A 21322-nucleotide genomic window follows, 5' to 3' on the forward strand; every position below is an offset into this window, starting at 1 on the left:
CTATCTCGACGACTGGTTGTTGAAGGCGGGCTCACCCCAAGCAGTCATCTCCCACCTCCAGACTACGGCCGACCTCCTGCACTCGCTGGGGTTCTCCATCAACGTGCCGAAGTCACACCTGTGCCCCTCGCAGAAGCTCCTTTTCATCGGAGCGTTTCTGGACTCAGCGCAGTTTCAGGTTATTCCCCCCCGAACAGCGGGTTCGGGATATTCAGGCTCTGGTTCCGGTCTTTGAGCCTTTATCCCGAGTCTCGGTCAGGTTGACGCTGCGGCTCCTGGGGCTGATGGCCTCCTGCATCCTTCTGGTGCATCATGCTCGGAGGCGGATGCGGGCTCTGCACTGGGACCTGAAGTTTCAGTGGGCACTTCATCAGGGCAACCTGTCCGATTGCGTCCGGATCTCAGAGGGCACTGCGAAACAGTTGCAGTGGTGGCTCACGGACCGCGATTGAGTCAGCGGCAGATCTCTCTCCCTACCCCAACCGGAGCACGTAGTAGTGACAGATACGTCCCTCCTGGGATGGGGAGGCCACATGGGAGAGAGGGAGATCAGAGGCCTGTGGTCTCCGGCGGAATCCCGGCTCCACATCAACCTTCTGGAGCTGCAGGCGATCCGACTTGCCCTGAAAGCATTCCTTCCCTCTGTCCGGGGAAGTGTAGTGCAGGTGTTCACGGACAACACCACCGCCATGTGGTACTGCAACAAACAGGGCGGGGTGGGGTCGTGGACCCTTTGTCAAGAGGCTCTGCGCCTCTGGACATGGCTGGAACACCAGGGCGTGACCCTGGTGGTTCATCACCTGCCAGGTTCCCTGGACGCCAGGGCGGACAAACTCAGCCGTCGGTGCATGATGGATCACAATGGCGTCTAAACTCTGACGTGGTGCACGGTCTGTTTCAGCAGTGGGGAGTGCCTTGGTTAGATCTAGTCGCCACCGAAGAGAACGCGCAATGTCATCAGTTCTGCGCGTTGTAAAGACGCTTTTCACCGCGAGTGGAGCTGTATTCTGTTGTACGCCTTTCCGCCTATACCACTTCTGCCCAGAGTGCTGAAGAAGATCAGGCGAGACCGGGCCCAAGTCATCCTTGTGACTCTGGATTGGGCACGAAAATACTGGTATCCCGAGCTACTCAGCATGTCAGTCGATCCCCCGATTCGTCTGCCTCTTCAGGAGGACTTTCTGTCGCAGCAGCAGGGGACGGTCCTCCACCCGAACCTGTCCAGTCTCCACTTACATGCGTGGAGATTGAGCGGCGGCAGTTGAGGCCATTTGACTTGCCTCCTGAAGTCTGTAATGTGATTCTGGCAGCCAGGCGCCCCTCCACAAAATCGGTATACGCCTGCAGGTGGAACAAATTTGTGGCATGGTGCACAGCAAAGGCTGTGGATCCCCTTTCTGCCCCTCTTTCGGAGGTTCTCCTCTTTCTTCTTTCTCTTGCCCAGCAGGGCTCTGCTCTGGGCACTCTAAAGGGCTACCTCTCTGCCATTTCCGCCTTCTTAAGGCTCCCTGATCAGCCCTCTTTGTTCAAGTCCCTGGTTGTAAATAGGTTTTTGAAGAGCATCACTCATACATATCCTCCTGTTCCTTTCGTGATGCCTCAGTGGGACTTGAACCTTGTTCTGATTTATCTGATGTGCGCTCCCTTCGAGCCACTTCATAACTGTCCTCTTCGTCTCCTTACTCCTAAGACTGCATTCCTGGTTGCCATCACCTCTGCCAGGAGACTGAGTGAGCTCCAGGCTCTTTCTTCTCATCCTCCCTTCCTTTCTGTCCATCCGGACAAAGTTGTGTTGCGGACGCGACCCTCTTTCCTGCCCAGGGTAGTCACAGCCTTCCACATCGGGCAGTCCATCACCTTGCCCACCTTCTTTCCGCCTCCGCATCCCTCGAAAGTGGAAGAGAGGCTCCACCGTCTGGACCCAAACGTGCGCTCTCATATTATCTGGATCGCACACGCCAGTTCCGGGTGAATGGCCAACTCTTTGTTGTTTACGTGGGCGCTAAGAAGGGACGGGCGGTGCACAAACGGACTATTTCTCGATGGGTCGTCTTGTGCATCAAGGCTCGTTACTCTCTGGCTAAAAAGGAGCCTTCTGTGGGGCTACGTGCCCATTCCACTCGGGCCACGGCGGCTACTACTGCCCTGGGTCGGGGAGACATCTGTCAGGCAGCTACATGGGCCTCACTGCACACGTTCGCAAGACACTGCTGCCTGGACTGCCAAGTCCGGAGAGATGGCTTTTTCGGCCGTTCCGTTCTCCAGGACTTTCTGGTGTGATCATTGGTTCGCAGACCCACCACCGGGGTTGGTATTGCTGGGGTATCTATTCTAAGGTAAGGAATCTAATACTAACCTGTTTCTTTCAGATGCACTTACAGATGTTACTTACCTTCGGTAACGATATATCTGTAAGAAACAGTAGTTAGTATTAGATTCCTTACCGCCCCACCCATCCTCTCCGTTTTGCGAACCGATATCTAGGGTTAAGGTCTTACCCTTTGAGGCCCCTAGTTTTTATGGCACCAGTGTTGGTTTTTATCATGGCTCTGCGTTTCTGGGGCGGAAAAGCTGTGTATAAGAACTGACATCAGCGTGCGAGGACGGCGTCTAAGTACTCCGGCGACGTCATCCTGACGACGGACGCGGAGCCGCAGACGACGCCTACCGACGTGCAGGGGTACTGCTAAGCAAAGTTTTCCGGATCCAGTCTGACGCCTGGGGATATTCTAAGGTAAGGAATCTAATACTAACTACTGTTTCTTACAGATATATCGTTACCAAAGGTAAGTAACTTGTGCATTTGGTGTAATTCACTACCAGGACATGCTAAACACACCAAGGCATGTCCTACCTCCCACATACACTGCACCCTACCATAGGGGTGACTTACATGATGCCAAGGGAAGGTTCAGGGGCTGGGAAGTGTGTGCACTTCACAGCCAAGATGGCAGTTCTGGACTGCACGCAGACTCTGCAGTGGCAGGTCTGAGACATGCTTTACCGCTGCTTCTGTGGGTGGCGCAAAACAGCGCTGCAGGCCCACAAGCAGTATTTGGTTTACCAGCCCTGGGCACACACAGGCCACGCTACTAGGGACTAACGGGCAAACCAAATGAGCCAATCATGGACATATCAATTCCCATAGACATATTTACACAGGGAGCATTCACGCTGTGGCACTGCATGGCAGTGGCACAGCGCCCAGAGCATCTAATGTGAGAAGTTGGCCTGATATATGATGCTCACTAGTTCTAGTGATCACCTTGTATCAGTCCAAACAACCCTTATGGTGATTGGTTGTAAGTCAACCTTATAGACCAGCTATCCTAATGGTAGCATGGACAAAGCAGTCTTAGGCTAAACTCTTTTGGCATGTGAAGCCAGCTGTTTTACCACAATATAACCCCTTGAATACCAGATGAAAGGACACCACACAGGTTGTTAAGAAAATAAACAGTATATTTATTAATAACAACACTTCTGAACTCTTTATGAGGTCAGAGGGCTAAGCACATGACAATCTCTTACGAAAAATACGACAAGTTGCACAAAATTACAATGGTGCCCTAGGGGCACGACAAACCAAATACTAAGTAAGTGGAATGTGAGAGTCGATAAAAGGAATGGAGCTGTCCAGAGGCTGTAGGATCGATGGGACCACGCTACACTAACTCTAGGTAAGTAATAGGAGGCCCACGGAACGCGTGTGCAGAGTGTGAACTCACACGCGAGATGCGTAACAACGTCTATGAACAGTACAGTTCAAGTAAAAGGTAAGTACGGACAATCCTGACTAGTTAGGACAACAACGACTGTGGAATTGGACACTAGGACAGTTAGACTACCCTTGAGCACCGAAATGCTCTAGTTACCTCACCCACGGGCTGCGGGTTCATAGGTGCCAAAGTGCGTCGGGTTCTCGCGTTGAAGTCAATGGAGCCTGAAAGAAAAGATGCTGCAGGCGACCAGGAGGAAGATGTCCGGTGCGATCCAAGGGTGGATCGGTGAAGAAGAGGACCTGAAAGCAGAGGGGACAGTGTTCAAAGTCACTAGCCAGTGACCGGTGTGGAACCAGGAAGGAACCAGGTGCTGTCGTCGCGATCAGGTGAAGAGTGGACGCTTGACTCTGCAGCCACGTGGACCAGGAGGTGTCTTCGACGACCAGGATGGAGGCACGAGCTGTCCCACGCAGGCTCTCGCTGTCGGCGGTGTCAGATCCGGGATTGGAGTCAACAGGCCTTGGCAAAGGCAACCCACGCGGTGAGTGGAAAAGACGTCTGGTGCGGACTAGGAGAGTCCGGGGTGCCCCTCTTTTGGAAGGGAGCAAGGGCCAGTCTGGAGCAACCAGACCAGCAGCAAAGATTCAAATGTTCGTCGTCTAGGAGGCCACTAGCCAGCCGGCAAGTGACCAGACAACGCGTTGAGCAGCAAAGAAGCAGAAGGGCCCCATGCAGATCTCGTGGATGCTGGAGGGCTGATCTTCGGTGCAGGGGCTGCTCGGGGCTGCTCGGGGCTGGGGCTTCTCAGTCCCCAAAGCACTTGGTCGAGTTTACCTCGGGAGTCGTGCTGGAAGCGAAGTGCAGGTTCATTCAAGATGGCCGGTCCCACGTGTCTCGTCGCACCCACGGGTCTCAGCTTTGCTGCAGATGTGAGTTGAGGTCGGAGAGGTCTGGGAATCCGGGTCTCGTCGGGCTCTGAAGTCTGGATCCTCGAGGGAAGACGACAAAGGGAAGCCGCTGGACGCTTGATGGTGCCTGCAGTTGCAGGGTGGACACTCCTTGCCCACAAGGGAGATTCTTCAGTCTTCTGTGGAGCAGAACGTCGAAGGCCAGAGTTACTTCATGATGAATAGTTCAGGATAATCTAATTTGGAATGGGACCAGCTCCTACCTTTATTCTCCTAAAGGGGGCTGCACTACTGACTAGGTCCCTCCCCTGGGTGGGACCAGGAAGGGGGGTGGCTACACCCCCTATCCTTTGTCCGGTTTCCCGCCAGAGCTGGGGCAGGGATGCCCCAGCAACTGGTTTGAACCGGTGTATGCACAGGGCACCTTGTGTGCCCCAGGCATGTCTCATTCCTTTCATGCCTCCCTACCTCAATACACAATATCCTGTCTGGGGTGGTGCTAGGCAGGAAACCCTTTGTCCAAGCCATCCCCGCTGGAAGGACTCCCAGCAGCAGGAGGTCAGACTTGTGTCTGTGGTGGCAGCATCCATTTTGTGATGCTGAGGCTCTAGTTAACTTTAACCGGGGTGCACAGTTACATACATGTCGTGTCCCTCTAGAAGGGTGGAATGCCACCCCCGTCGCCAGAATTGGCGAGAGGGTAGTATTCCAAATCGTATGACACCTTACTCGACATGTTTTGATAATGTTATACCAGAGTTAGCATTTAACCGCGAGGTTGATAATGCACTTAAGAGTATATGGTATAGCGTTATCATGGAACAGCTATTAAGACTTTGTTCCGCAAGCTGCAAACAGGCTCAGCTCATGCCAGAGCACCATCTCACATAATTCCAAGCACTCTGCCTTCAGGATTGATAAGGCCTTCCATAGGAGTGACTGATAGGAATATATGTGTCCATTTTAGGGTTAGATATAGGTATACTATATCTATAGCAAAGGGTGTTTACACCACCTTGCCCCAGCTGTCATGCAGCCAGTTGTGTCAGATTTAGATGGCCAGCCAGGGGTGGCATAATACATGCTTCAGCCCCTGGTAGGCCCTGGGTACACCTAGGCCCTGGGTACAGGGACTGATAAGGTGGCCCAGTACCAATTGGTAAATGCACCTAAAGTACATGGTTGTCAATTTAGAGAGAGAACAGCTAGGCTGTGGGTCTGATGAGCAGGCCCACAGCCAGGGAAAGTCGTAAACCAGTGAAGCAAAAAGCAAAAATCTGGGGTGACCATAGGATTGCAGACCCCACTCTCCTACAATAGTGGCCCTGCATTGGGCCTTGAGACTGTGGTACCTGGAACACCTGAGCATAAAACCTGCCGGTTCTAGAGGATCTTCTGTCGCAGCACCAGTGAACATAAGGCTCTCTTTTGTAATCCAACTTGCACCACCGTCTTACCGGATTAGGTAATTTTGTGGACCTGAGCTTCCTTTCTACTGAAAGGGGTGAATCTTTTCCAAGTTTGTCAGGCCATCACTCTTTCGCCATTCTTAGCTCCACCTTACCCCCTAAGAATAAATGTAGACTTAGTCATTTGGATCTTATGGCATTGAGGATATATATATATATTGAGAGAATGATCAGGTCTATGCAGGGCTTCCTGGAGTAAAAATTGACCATCTCCTGGTGGATTGTTCTTTGCATAAATGTAAGTTTTGCACTGACGAAAAGTAGCCCCCACAAGGCTTACAGGCTTATTCCACCAGAGACAAAGCTGCTACCGTTGCATTGTATCTGTCAGGTAGCCATATAGGCCTCGATATACACATTCACAAAACGTTACTGCCTCAACAGGTCTGTTGAGAGAGGAGTTTTGCCCGCTCTGACCTCCAGGTCTTTTTGGTCTGAGCCCGTTCACAGACCCCCACTTTTACAAAGTGAGAAATCTGTAATTAGAAATATTTATCAGATGGACAAGTTACTTATCTTTGTTAATAATCTTCATGGTGGATACTCTAACTACAGATTCCTCACTGACCCTCCCATGTCGTATTTTGTGAACTGGACTGTTTTCTATCTAAAAGCATACCAACCTAGAGATATGCACTCTGGTCATAACAATTCTTTATGGGCTCTGTCTGATGGCTCGATCAGCCTGGAAAGCAACTAATGTCGGCATGCACAGGCTACGCTTGCATGCTGCTCGTCTTGTCTTTTCTGGAACAGAATGACGTTAACATGGAGCTGCAAAACGTGACCTAGCGGTGTACAGGATACTGTTCTGAAAGTTTCTGGATACAGTCTGATGTCTGAAGATAAGTCACACGATTCGGAATATGCGGTTAGTTAAAAAAAATCTGCCAAAAAGATTGTTACCGAAGGTAAGTTGTGAGTCTTGTTCGATTTTAGCAGTGAAAGTGTTCTTAACACTAAATTATATTCTACTTTTATTCCCGGTTTATTGTCCAACATTATAATATAAAAAGAAATGGAGATGAATACTGATGAATTTAGTTACTGTGCAAAGAGAAGTAGTTATCTGATTGGTAGTCTTGTTTAAATTGAGATGTTGCATCTCTATAAATGAGATTTTGCTTTGTTTGCCTTTCAGATCAGTATTTGATTTTTGGTGCAGAGGAAGGTATTTACACGTTGAATCTGAATGAGCTTCATGAAACCTCAATGGAACAGGTATATTTGATATCATCAGTTTTGCACTTCATATTCTTATGAAGTTATTGAACATTGACATTTTTGCGGGCTTGCAACATCTTCAATGGAAAAAATGAAACAATTTCCTGCAAAGTCACCATTGAACAACAGGCCCGCAAACTTCCCTTTTCAGTAAATGACCTCCCTAATACTTCTGAAAGTTACCACCATTTAACATATCTGTGTCATGCGTTCCCCCTTTTGGAGTCAGGGATCTGAATTGAAAGTGTACTTCTGAATGATTTACTCGTTCAACACCTTAAATGTGGGCCATTTACATTCTAGTGGAAATGATTTCTTTTTAACCAGAGCTGATCTTGAGACAAGTATGACTCAGTAAATTCCAAGATCATTTCTGTCCTTTCAGGACCTGCAGAAGATTGAATTTTGAGGTGATGGGTTCCCTACTGCATTTGTTTGCAAAATATATTTAGCAGTCTGAATTTCTTTATAAACAGTCACATGCTGTGCACTATCCTGCAATCTATTGGTAATATCTTGTAGTAATAATATATTTTTCTTTGTATTTTAAATAAAAAGGAAATTTGTTTGGATCCGTCCCTCTTTGTAGTTGAACCCTTTTGTGATTTAGATAGTAAACCAAAGCACCCAGTATTTTCAGATTTTCTTCCTCAGCTCTGTGCTCAGTCAAGTTATTAATTGAAGAAGGGAAGAAAGCAAAGTTTGATAATTGACTTCAAAACCTAACATTAAAAAAGACTGGATATTTTAATGTCTTTTGTAATTGAGAAGGCTGTTTAAATGCATATTTTCTTAGAAAGACAGAAAATCATACGTGTGAAACTTGGAGAGTTCTGTAGAAATGCCCCTCTGACTCTGAAAGCAAAGGCATTGAACTCCTAAGACCATGACACTCAACCCCGTCTTCAGCTATAAAAGGAGGGCCACTACAAAAATGAAAAATAGAGGCTCACAGTGAATTAAGCTGACTCCCTCTCACCGTAGAGTTACAGAAGACTACTTTTGTTCGGTCTTTTAAAACAAAACCTTCATTTTTCTTCAGTTCAGCAGACTTGAATGATTCCTTGTGTGTGCCAAAAACCTATGCCCAGGCTTGAAACCCCTAGGGGATGGAAAGCAACAGGCTTTGACATCTCCAGCCCTGAAACTGTCTGCTCCTTGGCTCAATGGAACAAAATCTGGAAAAAACAAACAAAGCATTATACTCTGGAACCTGAATATTCCGATGCTACAATTGAGAGTGTATTCATAGAAGCCAGCAAATCCAGTGTAAAACTATATAATTTAGACTAGGGGTTTCCAACCTTTTCTGTAATGAGAGCTACTTCTGATTAGTGAAAATCGTCATGTCTGTGGGGAAGTATGAACATGTGTCACTGCTACATGTGTGACCAAGCCTGGAGGAATATCTCTGAAGAAAAAAGACTCTAAATATAACAAGATGTAAGACTCCCATATCTGCAGTGAACGGATGGAGGAATACGAACCCACACATCCCAAGTACATTAGATTACAATAATCCTAAACTCACAGTCCCAGCCCTGAGGAAGACCTTCTTAGAAATCCTCTTGGTCCCCAGCACGAAGGTCGAAACGCGTCGGCACCCACACAATTCACTTTTCATTTTCACAGTACCAGCATCAAATTGGGATAATATTAAGGACCCAATAAGTTTAGCAAAAAATCGGATGGTCTAAACTTTGAATACTATCAGAATGACACTCTGAGACTAGTCTTTTTAAGGACGACTTAGTGAAAAATTACCAAGGAATACTAATCTGTTGTATCCTGCTAGAGATAGAAAAAGTAGGATTGCGATAAACTTAGATATATGTGGTAATTTTGCAAATACATTTATATGCGTTGGGTTTGAATATTGTTCATGATTTCAAGCAAACAACCACAGAAAATGTATGCATGAGGATTGTATGTATAGAGCATAAAAAGAATCAAAATGTGCTTTTGTGAAATTGAAGAATAATCTATCTTTAAAAAAGTAAAAAGAAAAATATAATTTTCGAAAAGAAACGGTCTTGTTGTGCTGTTTATTGCTGTTTAGGAAAAAGTAAATGTGGTGTTGTATGCCGTCCTTAAATGTTAAAAAATTGTAAATTGTATCTTCCATTTATTGAAACTGTCGTGGGAAAATAGTTAGACCCATAGTACTGAGTAATTTTAGAATCTATGGTCCCAGAGGTATTACGTTTTTCTCTCATACTGCTACATGTACAGCACAGACATACAAACATTTATGTATTTTTTTAAATGGGAGAAATTTAAAATGCAGAAATGTATTTTTCAGTTATAAATATGGCAGCTTGTCTACCAACTGCTGGGTGCAAGATGCCTGTTGTGTGTGAATGCGACACTTTGAAATGGCAGATAATTCAACTGTAGAGTTAAAATAATGTTTATATGTATTATGTAAAACGTTTGATTTTAATTTTCTCCCATGTCAAAGTGTCTTTACAAACACAAGGCAATTTACCCCCAGTCTCTTGTAGACATGGTGCCATATTTGTAACAGGAAAGTACAGTAATTTATTTAAAGTTTAGGAATTTGAAGTGAAGAAACATGCTTCATAAAACATCAGGAGTAAATTAGCTTAATTTAAAGTAGGGAAAAACACAGTGTTTCATACAAGCATTTTTCTTCACTTAAAATTACTCCCATTTAAAAGAAAAGACTATTTTCGGTTATAAATATGGCACTGTGTCTGCCAGCCAGTGGGTGCAAAGATGCCTGCTGTTTGTAAATGTAAAAAAAGCAAATGATGAGCGGAATGCTGAACAATGAAAACATTCAACCTCCACTCGCGAAAATCTGGTTTTAATTCATCATTTGTTTGCTCACCAGGCCACCCCAGTTCAGACCCAGCCATATGCAAATCTGTCTTGACCAGTTATATATTACTGTCCCTTTAGCTGACACAGGATATTTGCATTTGTTTTTCCACCAATTGTATATTTCCAGTGATCTCACAAAATCTGACAACCATGAATGGCCTTTATTATCTGAAAGAGACACGTTAGTGATAGATTCTGTACCTTAGAATATCCCCAGGCGTCAGACTGGATCCGGAAAGTTTTGCTTAGCTGTACCCCATGCGCGTCAGTAGGTGGCGTCCTGCTGCTCCGCATCTGTCACTGGCGTCTTCAGCGCCGAGATGACGTCATGGAGAGTACATAGGCGCCAACCATGCGTGCTGACGTCAGTTCTTTCTTTTTCCGCCCCAGCAAACGCAGATCCGAATTGAGCACGTACCTTAGTCACTTTTTGACTACTATTTTGAGACTTTTGTCTTCGCACTTTTCTTTTCTCCTGGTGCACATAGGGATGCCTGGCATCTGAAAGAGACACTTTAGTGATAGATTCCTTACCTTAGAATATCCCCAGGCGTCAGACTGGATCCGGAAACCTTTGCGTAGCAATACCCCTGCGCGTCGGTAGGCGTCATCCGCCGGTCCGCGTCCGTCGTCGGCGTCGTTAGCGCCGGAATGACTTCGCTGGAGTACTTAGTTGCCGCCCTCGCGCGCTGACGTCAGTTCTTCTTTTTTCCGCGCCAGCTAGCGCAGATCCGGAGAAGCTCTACCCCTTAGTCACTTTTTGACTAAACTTTTTTGATCTTTTGAGCTGTTTTTCTCAAGTCGCTCGACTCCTACGGTGCCGGTAGGGATGCCCGGGTTCAAACCCTGCTCCAAGTGCAGCCCACTGATGTCGGTTACCGACCCCCATCGCCGGTGTCTTCAGTGTCTAGGCCTCGACCACGACGACCGAACCTGCTCCGACTGCCGGGCCCTGACGTCTAAGGCTAGGCGGGAGCGGTCCCGCAAGCGGCTTGAGCTCCCGCGTTCGGCCCCTGCCGTTTAAGATCCCGGTCCCACAGGAGGTCGAGGGACTCCGTAGCTCCGAGAGTCGGCATCGGTCTTCAGGATCCAGGTCCTCAGGTAAGAGGCATGAGGATCACTTGCAACTTCTGCAAGAGGAAGTTACGGCCCTCTTGGCCAAGGGGGCCATCGAGCGCGTTCCTGGGCCAGAAGTAGGGTGTGGTTGTTACTCCCACTACTTTCTGGTACCCAAGAAGGGCAAAGGGGGCCTACGCCCTATCTTGGACCTACGGAACGTCAACGGCTTCCTCCGGAAGAAGAAGTTCAAGATGCTGACTTTAACTCAGGTCTTAGCTGCCCTAGACCCAGGAGACTGGATGGTAGCGTTGGACTTGCAGGACTCCTATTTCCACATCCCCGTACTGCCGGCCCACCGGCGTTACCTGCAGTTCACGGTAGGCCATGAGCACTTTCAGTTTACCGTGCTCCCCTTCGTCCTTACAAGCGCCCCACGGGTGTTCACGAAAGTGATGAGGGTGGTTGCAGCTCATCTGTGGAGGTAAGGGGTTTCAGTCTTCCCCTACCTCGATGACTGGTTGTTGAAGGCGGGCTCGTCCCAAACAGTCGTCAGCCACCTCCAGACTACGGCCGACCTCCTGCACCTGCTGGGGTTCTCCATCAATTTGCCGAAGTCACACTTGTGTCCCTCTCAGAAGCTCCTCTTAATCGAAGCAGTTCTAGACTCGGCGCAGTTTCAGGTTTATCCTCCCGAACAGCGGGTTCGGGATATTCAGGCTCTGATTCCGATCTTTCAGCGTTTATCCCGAGTCTCGGTCAGGTTGACGCTGCGGCTTCTGGGGCTGATGGCCTCCTGCATCCTTCTGGTTCATCACGCCCGGTGACGGATGCGGGCTCTGCAGTGGGACCTGAAGTTTCAGTGGGCCCAGTATCAGGGCAACTTGTCCGACCATGTCTTAATCTCGGAGGGCACTGCAAGACAGTTGCAGTGGTGGCTCACGGACCGCGATTGGGTCAGCGGCAAATCCCTCTCCCTACCCCAACCGAAGCACGTAGTTGTGACGGACGCGTCCCTCCAGGGCTGGGGGGGCCACATGGGAGAGGCAGAGATCAGAGGCCTCTGGTCCCCGGCGAAGTCCCAGCTCCACATCAACCTTCTGGAGCTGCGGGCGATCCGACTTGCACTGAAGGCATTCCTCCCCTCTGTCCGGGGAAGTGTAGTGCAGGTGTTCACGGACAACACCACCGCCATGTGGTACTGCAACACACAGGGCGGGGTGGGGTCGTGGACCCTCTGCCAGGAGGCTCTGCGCCTCTGGCAGTGGCTGGAACATCAGGGCGGGACCCTGGTGGTTCAACACCTGGCAGGTTCTCTGAACGTCGGTGCATGATGGATCACGAATGTCGTCTGAACTCGGACGTGGCGCAAGGCCTCTTTCAGCAGTGAGGAGAGCCTTGGTTAGATCTATTCGCCACAGAAGACAACGCGCAATGTCATCAGTTCTGCGCGTTGGAATTTCCAAGGCGGCACTAGCTCGGAGACGCTTTTCGTCGCGAGTGGAGTTGCGGTCTATTGTACGCCTTTCCGCCTATACCACTTCTGCCCAGAGTGCTGAAGAAGATCAGGCGCGACCGGGCCCAGGTTATCCCTGTGGCTCTGGACTGGGCACGAAGATATTGGTATCCAGAGCTACTCAGCATGTCTTTCGATCCCCCGATTCGTCTGCCTCTTCAGGAGGACCTTCTGTCGCAGCAGCAGGGGACGGTCCTCCACCCGAACCTGTCCAGTCTCCACCTCCAAGCTTGGAGATTGAGCGGCGACAGTTGAGGCCATTTGACTTGCCTCCTGAAGTCTGTAATGTCATTCTGGCTGCCAGGCGTCCCTCCACAAAGTAGGCACACGCCTGCAGGTGGAACAGATTTGAGGCATGGTGCACAGCAAAAGCTGTGGATCTACTCTCTGCCCCCCTTTCTGAGGTTCTCCTCTTCCTTCTTTCTCTGGCCCAGCAGGGCTCTGCTCTGGGCACTATCAAGGGCTACCTTTCTGCCCTTTCCGCCTTCTTAAGGCTACCTGATCAGCCATCTTTGTTCAAGTCCCCTACTGTAAATAGGTTTTTGAAGGGCATCACACACATGTTCCCTCCTGTTCCTTTCGTGATGCCTCAGTGGGACTTGAACCTTGTACTTACTTATCTGATGTGTACTCCCTTTGAGCCACTTCATAACTGTCCTCTCCGCCTTCTTACTCTGAAGACTGCTTTCCTGGTTGCCATCACCTCTGCCAGGAGAGTGAGTGAGCTCCAGGCTCTTTCTTCCAAACCTCCTTTCCTTTCTGTCCATCCGGACAAGGTTGTGTTGCGGACAAGGCCCTCTTTCCTGCCCAAGGTAGTCACCGCCTTCCATATCGGGCAGTCCATCACCTTGCCCACCTTCTTTCCGCCTCCGCATCCCTCGAAAGAGGAAGAGAGGCTCCACCGTCTGGACCCAAAACGTGCGCTCTCTTACTATTTGGATCGCACACGCCAGTTCCGGGTGGATGACCAACTCTTTATTGGTCACGTGGGCGCTAAGAAAGGACGGGCGGTGCACAAGCGGACCATCTCTCGGTGGATCGTATTGTGCATCCAGGCGTGTTACTCCTTGGCTAAAAAGGAACCTCCTGTTGGGCTGAAGGCCCACTCCAATCGGGCCACGGCGACTACTACTGCCCTGGGCCGAGGAGTCCCCTTGCAGGACATTTGTCAGGCAGCTGCGTGGGCCTCGCTGCACACGTTCGCAAGACACTACTGCCTGGACAGTCAAGTCCGGAGGGATGGCTTCTTTGGCCGTTCCGTCCTCCAGGACTTTCTGGTGTGATTATTGGTTCTCAGACCCACCACCGGGGTTGGTATTGCTGGGGTATCTATTCCAAGGTAAGGAATCTATCACTAATGTGTCTCTTTCAGATGCACCAGTTACTACTTGTGTAACGATATATCAGTAAGAGTCATTAGTTAGTGATAGATTCCTTACCGACCGACTCATCCTCCCCGTTCTGTGAACCGATATCTAGGGTTAAGGTCATCCCTTTCAGGGCCCTAGTTTCATGGCACCAGTGTTGGTTCTATCATGGATCTGCGAATCTGGCGTGGAAAAGCTGTGTATCAGAACTGATGTCGGAGCCGACGCCTACCGACGCGCAGGGATATTGCTACGCAAAAGTTTCTGGATCCAGTCTGACGCCTGGGGATAGTCTAAGGTAAGGAATCTATCACTAACTAATGTCTCTTACAGATATATCGTTACACAAGTAGTAACTTGTGCTTTAAGTCTTGTGGGTCCTGCCGCCATAATATGTCGGTGGCAGACCCCCACAATGTTTGATTCTACTGCCTGGAGACTGATCACGACTCCCGAGACTGTCGAGCCATGGCCCGAAGGCCTTGCGGAAGCGGCGCCGGAAATTGCTGGAGGTCCGGCATTCCTCTCACCGCCACTCCAGGTTTAGGGGCGTTCCCAGGACCGCTCGCGGGTCTGGAGCCGTCGCTCCTCGGGCTCCAAGTCTTCGCCCTCGGATTCTGGTAAGCAACGTCATAAAAAGAAGTTGAAGAAGCGTGTTTGCTCTCCGACGTCCCCCGTCTCTCCTCGGAGGCAGACGAGGGGGACAGGGGCTCTGCCCCTGCGGCTCCTCTGGAGCCTGGTAGTCCCACGGTCTACCCGCCCTGCCCGGGTCCGTCGGCGACTCCCGAACAGGGGCAAGAGTTTCTTGCTGCCATGGACCGCCTTTTCAGGCCTCTGGCTCCCACCGACGCGCCTTCGGGCCCCGCGTCCAGATCCTGTTGGCCCGTCTGCTCCGCCGCTGGCTCCAGCCCTGGCACCACAATATCCTATGCCGCTGGCTCCTGCCCCGACTTGCATTGAATGCATTCCTTCCCTCTGTTCGGGGAAGTGTGGTTCAGGTGTTCACGGACCACACCACCGCCATGTGGTATTGCAACAAACAGGGAGGAGTGGGGTCGTGGACCCTCTGTCAGAAGGCACTTTGTCTCTGGAAGCGGCTGGAACATCAGGGCATGTCCCTGGTGGTTTGACACCTGGAGAGTTCCCTGGCCCGTTCCCTGAACGCCAGGGTGGACGAACTCAGCCGCCAGTGCACGAGTGGCGTCTTCACTCGGAGGTGGTGCAAGGTCTCTTTCAGCAGTGGGGAGAGCATTGGTTAGATCTATTCGCCACCGAAGAGAACGCACAACGTCAGCATTTCTGCGCATTGGAATTTCCAATGCGGCACTCGCTCGGCCACGCTTTTCGCCGCGAGTGGAGTTGCGGTCTTCTATACGCCAAGGGCGACCGGGCCCAAGTCATTCATGTGACTCCAGACTGGGCACGAAGAGTCTGGTATCCCGAGCGCTTCAACATGGCCATAGATCCTCCGATCAAATTTCCTCTTCAGGAGGATCTTCTGTTTGACCAGCACCCGAACCTGTCCAATCTCTACCTCCTTGTGTGGAGATTGAGCTGCGACAGTTGACAGCTTTCGACCTTCCCCCGAAGTCTGTAACTTTATCTTGCCGGCCAGGCGTCTCTCCACCAAAACGGTATACGTGCAGGGGTACTGCTGAAGATAAATTCTCCGGATCCAGTCTGACGCCTGGGGGTAATTCTAAGGTAAGGAATCCATAACTAATATATGTCTCTTACAAATATATTGTTACCGAAGTTAAGTAACTTGTTCGTCTGGGCCTCTCCGCACCTCCTTGCCAACAGCACCAGTTTTAGCGCTCCTCACCACCAGCATGTCCAACCTCCTCAGGGCAGCTAGCTATTGACAGAGGTCCCACGTGGCTTTGATCAAAGTGCCACACAGTACACCAACCTCGCCATATTCCCCTCTGCTGACCCACCTGCTAGACCTCTTTAGCATGTCCTTGAGAGAGCTCAGCCACCTGGTGGGAGGCAGAAAGTGATGGGTTTTTTCGGATTAGCAGATATCATGTCAGACAGCTGAGTCCTGTAAATAGTTCACAGAGGTTATGCTCTCCTATTCCTTTCTTCCCTGCCACAACATCCACTATTCCCCAGCGACTGAAGGAGGGCCATCTCAATTTTGTGGCCGGAAGTACAAGACCTTTCGGCCAAAAGGGCTGCCAGAATCAGGAGTAGGATATGATTACTATTCCAACTAATTTCTTGGGCCCAGGAAGGACAAAGGCCTCCGGCCTATATTAGACCTGCACTCTGTTGACGCCTTCCTCTAAAAGAAAGAGTTCGCCCAGGCTGTCCTTGATCCTGGAGAATGGATGGTGGCGTTGGACCTGCAGAATGCCTATTTTCATATTTCCGTCCTGTCGGAGCTACATGCTGTAAGAAAGTGGCTCTGTATATACTAGACCAAAGTAAGGGACAGTGTGCACAGAGTCCACAGTCCCCAGAGGTATGGCTGAATCTAAAGTTAGATATAACCTTACTCTCTTAAGTGGTAGCTTGGTCGAGCAGTAAGGCAGTATCAGAGGACACTGTAAAGCATTTGTTGTACATACTCAGTCAGCAATTGGTCTCACACACTCAATATCTGAACTCTAGCCCGAAAAATATATAGTTGTTTATTTTAGAACCACAAGTAGGTATCATAAATACTTTCTCAGAATGAGATAATGCAATGTTGAAAGAAATCGTTTTTGTTACACAGGTGATTTTCAAGGAATTTTTGTAAGTTCTGAAAATCGACACTTAGAAGAAATTCTGGCAAAAACCAGGTAATGTATTCCTATGGAGGAAAATTGAGTTAACAGTAAATCACGGTTATAATTTCTTTTGAAGGTCAGTGCTGGGCACAGAGATCCAGCACTAGGGTCTCTCCTGATAGCAGGTGAGTAATTTCGTTTTTTTGATGTTCGGACGATTTTTAAGGAATATTTGAAAGTTGCAAAACTTGACACTTGAAACCCAGCCAATGTTACACTACGGAGAAAATCAAGTTTTCGGTCTTTGAGTAAGTACTCGGCTGGCAGAGTTAAGGTTCTGGGGGTAGACTCAGGGGTCTCCCAGGGTCAGGTAGGTACAGTTTTCACACCCTCCCCGGCACAGGGGCAGCCGGGTGCAGAGTGGGTAGGCCCAATGTTATCCTATGGAGGATAGGGGGCCTTCGGTTGATGCCTGCTAGCAGGCAGACCACACGGCTGTGGGAGCTGAGCTCCTGGTCACTTACACAGGGCAAGTGGGGAAGTAACATAGGATAGTTGCTGCACTTCCAGTGGCACTCGGGCGACTGGGTGCAGGGTGCTTTTGGGCCGTCGGGTGCCCAATGTATTTCAATGGGAAAGCTGGAAGTTGAACAAAGGCTCGGGGACGGAGATGCTTCAGATGCGACCACCACTTCGAGAGGTAAGTTGGGAAGCTGTATGTTAGGTAGGCACCCCAGCGAAGGGCACAGGGGGGTGCAGGGCTCCGGGTGCAGGGGTGTCTTTTGGCGTCAGGAAATCTTACCCTCATATCGTCGTGGTGATAGGGGTCCCTGGTTTTGAGGCTGCAGACGTCGTCAGGATCGTCGAGGAGGGTCCTTGGATGCTGGATTCTTGGTCACAGTCTCCGGGGGGACGTCCTCAGGGTCTTTGTTCACTCAGGCATAGGCCGGCTCGGCGGGTGCAGAGTGTGCTGGATTCGCGGTTCCTGGCTGGCACCAGGGGTTGTTGCTGTTTGAGCAGAACCACTGCTCGTGGGAGTCCCAATCTTTGGATGAGCAAGGCAGTCAGGCCCTCCGGGTTTTTCGATGTTGCTGACCATAGGAGACGCCGGGATTTAGCAGGACCAGGTTCAAGGATCAACAGGCCTGTAGGGCTGGGGCCAAGTCAAGTTACTGTCGTTTTCTTGTTAGCAGCTGCACGGCCGGTCTTCTTTCTTCTTGCTCTTCTTTCTTGTTTCGGAATCGGGATCTGATGAAGGAAGGTTCAGGGTGCCCCTAAATACTAAATTTAGGGGTGTTACAGGTAGGGAAAGGTCAGGGACCAATGGGTCCCTTTCCTGGGGTGAGTACACCCCCTTATCCTGCCACTCTCCAGTTGGAGGGAGGCAGGTGCTTAGTCCCGGTTGGGTAGGGCTCCCCATCCTCAAGATGGCGGCAGCCCGGAGTTGTGCTTCACCTCGCCTACCCCACCTGAGGGGTGAGATTGGCAGAGGCTGGCACACCCCCTTCTCTCACTTAGGTTTCCCGCCGTTCTTCCCGCCAGAGTGGGGGCCAGAACCGGTGGAGACCAGTTGCTGAGTACAGTAAGTGGCCTGGAGAAGCTCACAAAGGCGGCATGCCGTTTGAAGCTTCCCCTTCCCCTGCCCATCCTGGGGGAGGAGGCTTAGCACCTCGTCCCAGGATGTGCATTGTTTCAGGCCCCCGAGAGCGGCAGGCTCTCGACCCAGGGGTCCAGAAATATGTCTGGTGGTGGCAGCCTCAGTAGCCACGCAGTCAGGACACTGGGAGTTGGTTAGGTTTCAGGGGGGCATCTCTAAGATGCCCTCTGTCGTGCATTTTACATTAAATCCCACACTGGCATCAGTGCGGGTCTAATGGGCTGAGACGTTTGATACCAAACTACTTAGTCTTCAGTGTATCCATTATGGTGCTGTGGAGTTCGTGATGACAACCTTCCAGCACCATATACTCTTAATGGCATCACTGCATTTACAGTGTCCAGGAATGGTCCTGGGTACTGTGGGGGCACTGGGCTCATGCACCTGTGCCCACACCACTGGCATAGTGCACCCAGCTAGAGGGGTGACTGAAGTATGCCAGGGCAGTGTGTTTGTGGGCATGGCACACAGGGATGTGTGCCATGTCAACTCTCTGTTTAGTTCTGTAGTTAGACACTCAGCCTGCAAAGGCAGTGTGTGTTTGTGTCAGGGTACAGGGCCTCTAAGGGTGGCACAACAAGTGCTGCAGTCCTTAGGGGTCTTTTCTGGTCACAGTGCCCTAGGTACCTAGGGTACCATTTACCAGGGGCTGACATGTGGCCAGAGATGCCAATTGGGTTTAGGCTTCAATGCAATTTTAGGGAAGTAACACAGGCCCTAGGTACCTGATTGGCAGGAACCCAGGCACACTCAGTCAAAGTACATCAGCAATTCAGCAAAAAGTGGGGGCATACCATGGAAGAAAGATGGCACTTTCTCACACATGCGGTTCATGGTGGGACAGGAACATTTCCAGTTTGTCCCTCTTTGGTCTCACCAGTGTCCCTTGGGTGTTCACGAAAGTGATGACACTGGTGGAAGGTCATCTTTGCAGTACCAGTCTTCCCCCTACCTTGACGACTGGCTTTGGAAGGTGGGTTCAACTCAGGCAATCGTCAACCACCTCTAGACTTCTGACACACTTCCTGTCCTCTTTGGGGTTCACTATCAATGTGCCACAGTCACACCGACTCCTTCTCAGACACGCCCCTTTGTCTGAGCCATTCTGGACACAGTTCGATTTCATGCCTATTCCCCAGTAAAGAGAATCCAAGGCTCGATCCTGGATTTCAGTGAGGCTGCTAAGACTGATGGCCTCCTGTACCTGCTTGCCGAGCATGCCAGGTTGCATATGCAGGCTCTGCAGTGGGATCTGAAGTCCCAGCTGGCCCAACATTAAAGGGGACCTCTCCGAACACTCTCAGATTTTGGAGGAGACTGCATACGATCGCCTGTGTTAGTTGCTGGACTGTGATTGGGTCAGCAGCCGACCCCTCTTCCTTCCCCACACAGAGCTGATAGTGGTGCAGAGTGCATTGCTTCTGGGTTGGGGCAACCATTTGGAAGAGGTGAAGATGAGAGGCCTCTGGTGTCTGGGGGAGACCCAGCTCCATTTGAACCTTCTAGATCTGAGGGCCAAACACTGCCACTGTGTGCTCACGGACAACACCACCACCATTCTGTACTGCAACAAACAGAGTGGATTGGCGTCACAGACCCTTTGCCTGGGGACTTTGCAGGAAATGGCACGAGCACCAAGAGATTTTACTAGTGGTGTACTATCTAGCAGGATCCTTGAGTGCGAGGGCGGACGAGCTTAGCCGTTAGCACCTACCATATCGTGAATGGCAGTTACAATTGGTGCAAGTTATCTTCTGTGAATGAGGAGTACAATGGCTTGATCTGGTCATCACTGTTGAGAGTGCACAATGTCAGTACTTCTGCACGTTAGAGTTTTCAAGGAGTCTCTCTCACAGAGACATGTTCTGCCTTTAGTGGGACTCAAGATTCCTGAATGCCTTTCCGCTGATACCACTCATTCCCTTAGTTTTCAAAAAGATATGGCCCACCCTGGCCAAAATCATCCTATAGGCGCCGGATTGGGCACTGAGAGTATGATATCCAGAATTCCGGGGCTTTAGAATTTGTCCCCCAATCAGGCTGCTCCTCCGGCAGGACCTGCTGTTCCAGCAACAGGGCAGGGTTCTGCGCCCGGGCCTTCGCAGTCTCCACCTTTATGCTTGGAGATTGCAAGCACCCTATCTGAACACCTTCGATCTTCCCTGGAAGTGGTTTGTCATCTTAGCCGCAAGGTGTCCCTCAACAAAGACTGTATATGCCTGTAGTTATGACAAATTTGTGGCTTAGTGTAGCACTCGCCAGACATACCCCCTCCAGCCCACATTGTCTGATGTTCTGTTGTTTGTTCTGGCTTTGCTTTAGGCACAGTTAAGGGTTATATTTTGGCCCGTTTGACCGTCTTGGTGTTGCTAAATCAGCCATCATTGTTTAAAGCACAGGTTGGAATGCGTTATTAAAAGGGCTCAAGGCATGTGAGCTGTAGATAACATGCTTTGCATAAGTGTGCCATCTAGTATTGGGTCTGGATGTTTGCACTTTTTTTTCTTCGAAGAAGCCTTTTCCAGTCACGAGGTAGGTGACTCATCCTTTCGGTGATAGTGCGCATGGGCATCAATTCCATTGTTAGATATTTTTTTCCCGCCATCGGGTTCGGACGTGAACTGCTGCGCTCCGGTTCGACTACATTTCTCGCGTTCCCCTCGGTGCGCTATCCACTACTCTTTTTTTGTGTTCAAATCATTTTTATTAAAAAAACACAAAAACGAAGGAAAATACATACATAAAATAAAGAGGAAGAAAAGAAATGAAACAACGATAATAATGGAGTCTGAACAAATAATACATGATAATCAATACATACATAGTAACCAAAACA

General features: G+C 49.9%; 1 protein-coding gene across 7 annotated transcripts in view; it reads left to right on the forward strand.

Annotated features, from left to right (window-relative positions):
- Positions 1-21322, forward strand: part of MAP4K3 (mitogen-activated protein kinase kinase kinase kinase 3) — a 1422157-nt gene that overhangs the window by 738477 nt on the left and 662358 nt on the right. For all 7 annotated transcript variants that reach the window (XM_078649063.1, XM_078649064.1, XM_078649058.1 and 4 more), the window contains one exon: positions 7241-7320. In XM_078649063.1, coding sequence (XP_078505189.1) covers positions 7241-7320 — 80 coding nt within the window. The remainder of the gene's footprint in view (positions 1-7240; positions 7321-21322) is intronic.

This window comes from Lissotriton helveticus, chromosome 6 (genome assembly GCF_964261635.1).
Source record: "Lissotriton helveticus chromosome 6, aLisHel1.1, whole genome shotgun sequence".
NCBI lineage: Eukaryota > Metazoa > Chordata > Amphibia > Caudata > Salamandridae > Lissotriton > Lissotriton helveticus.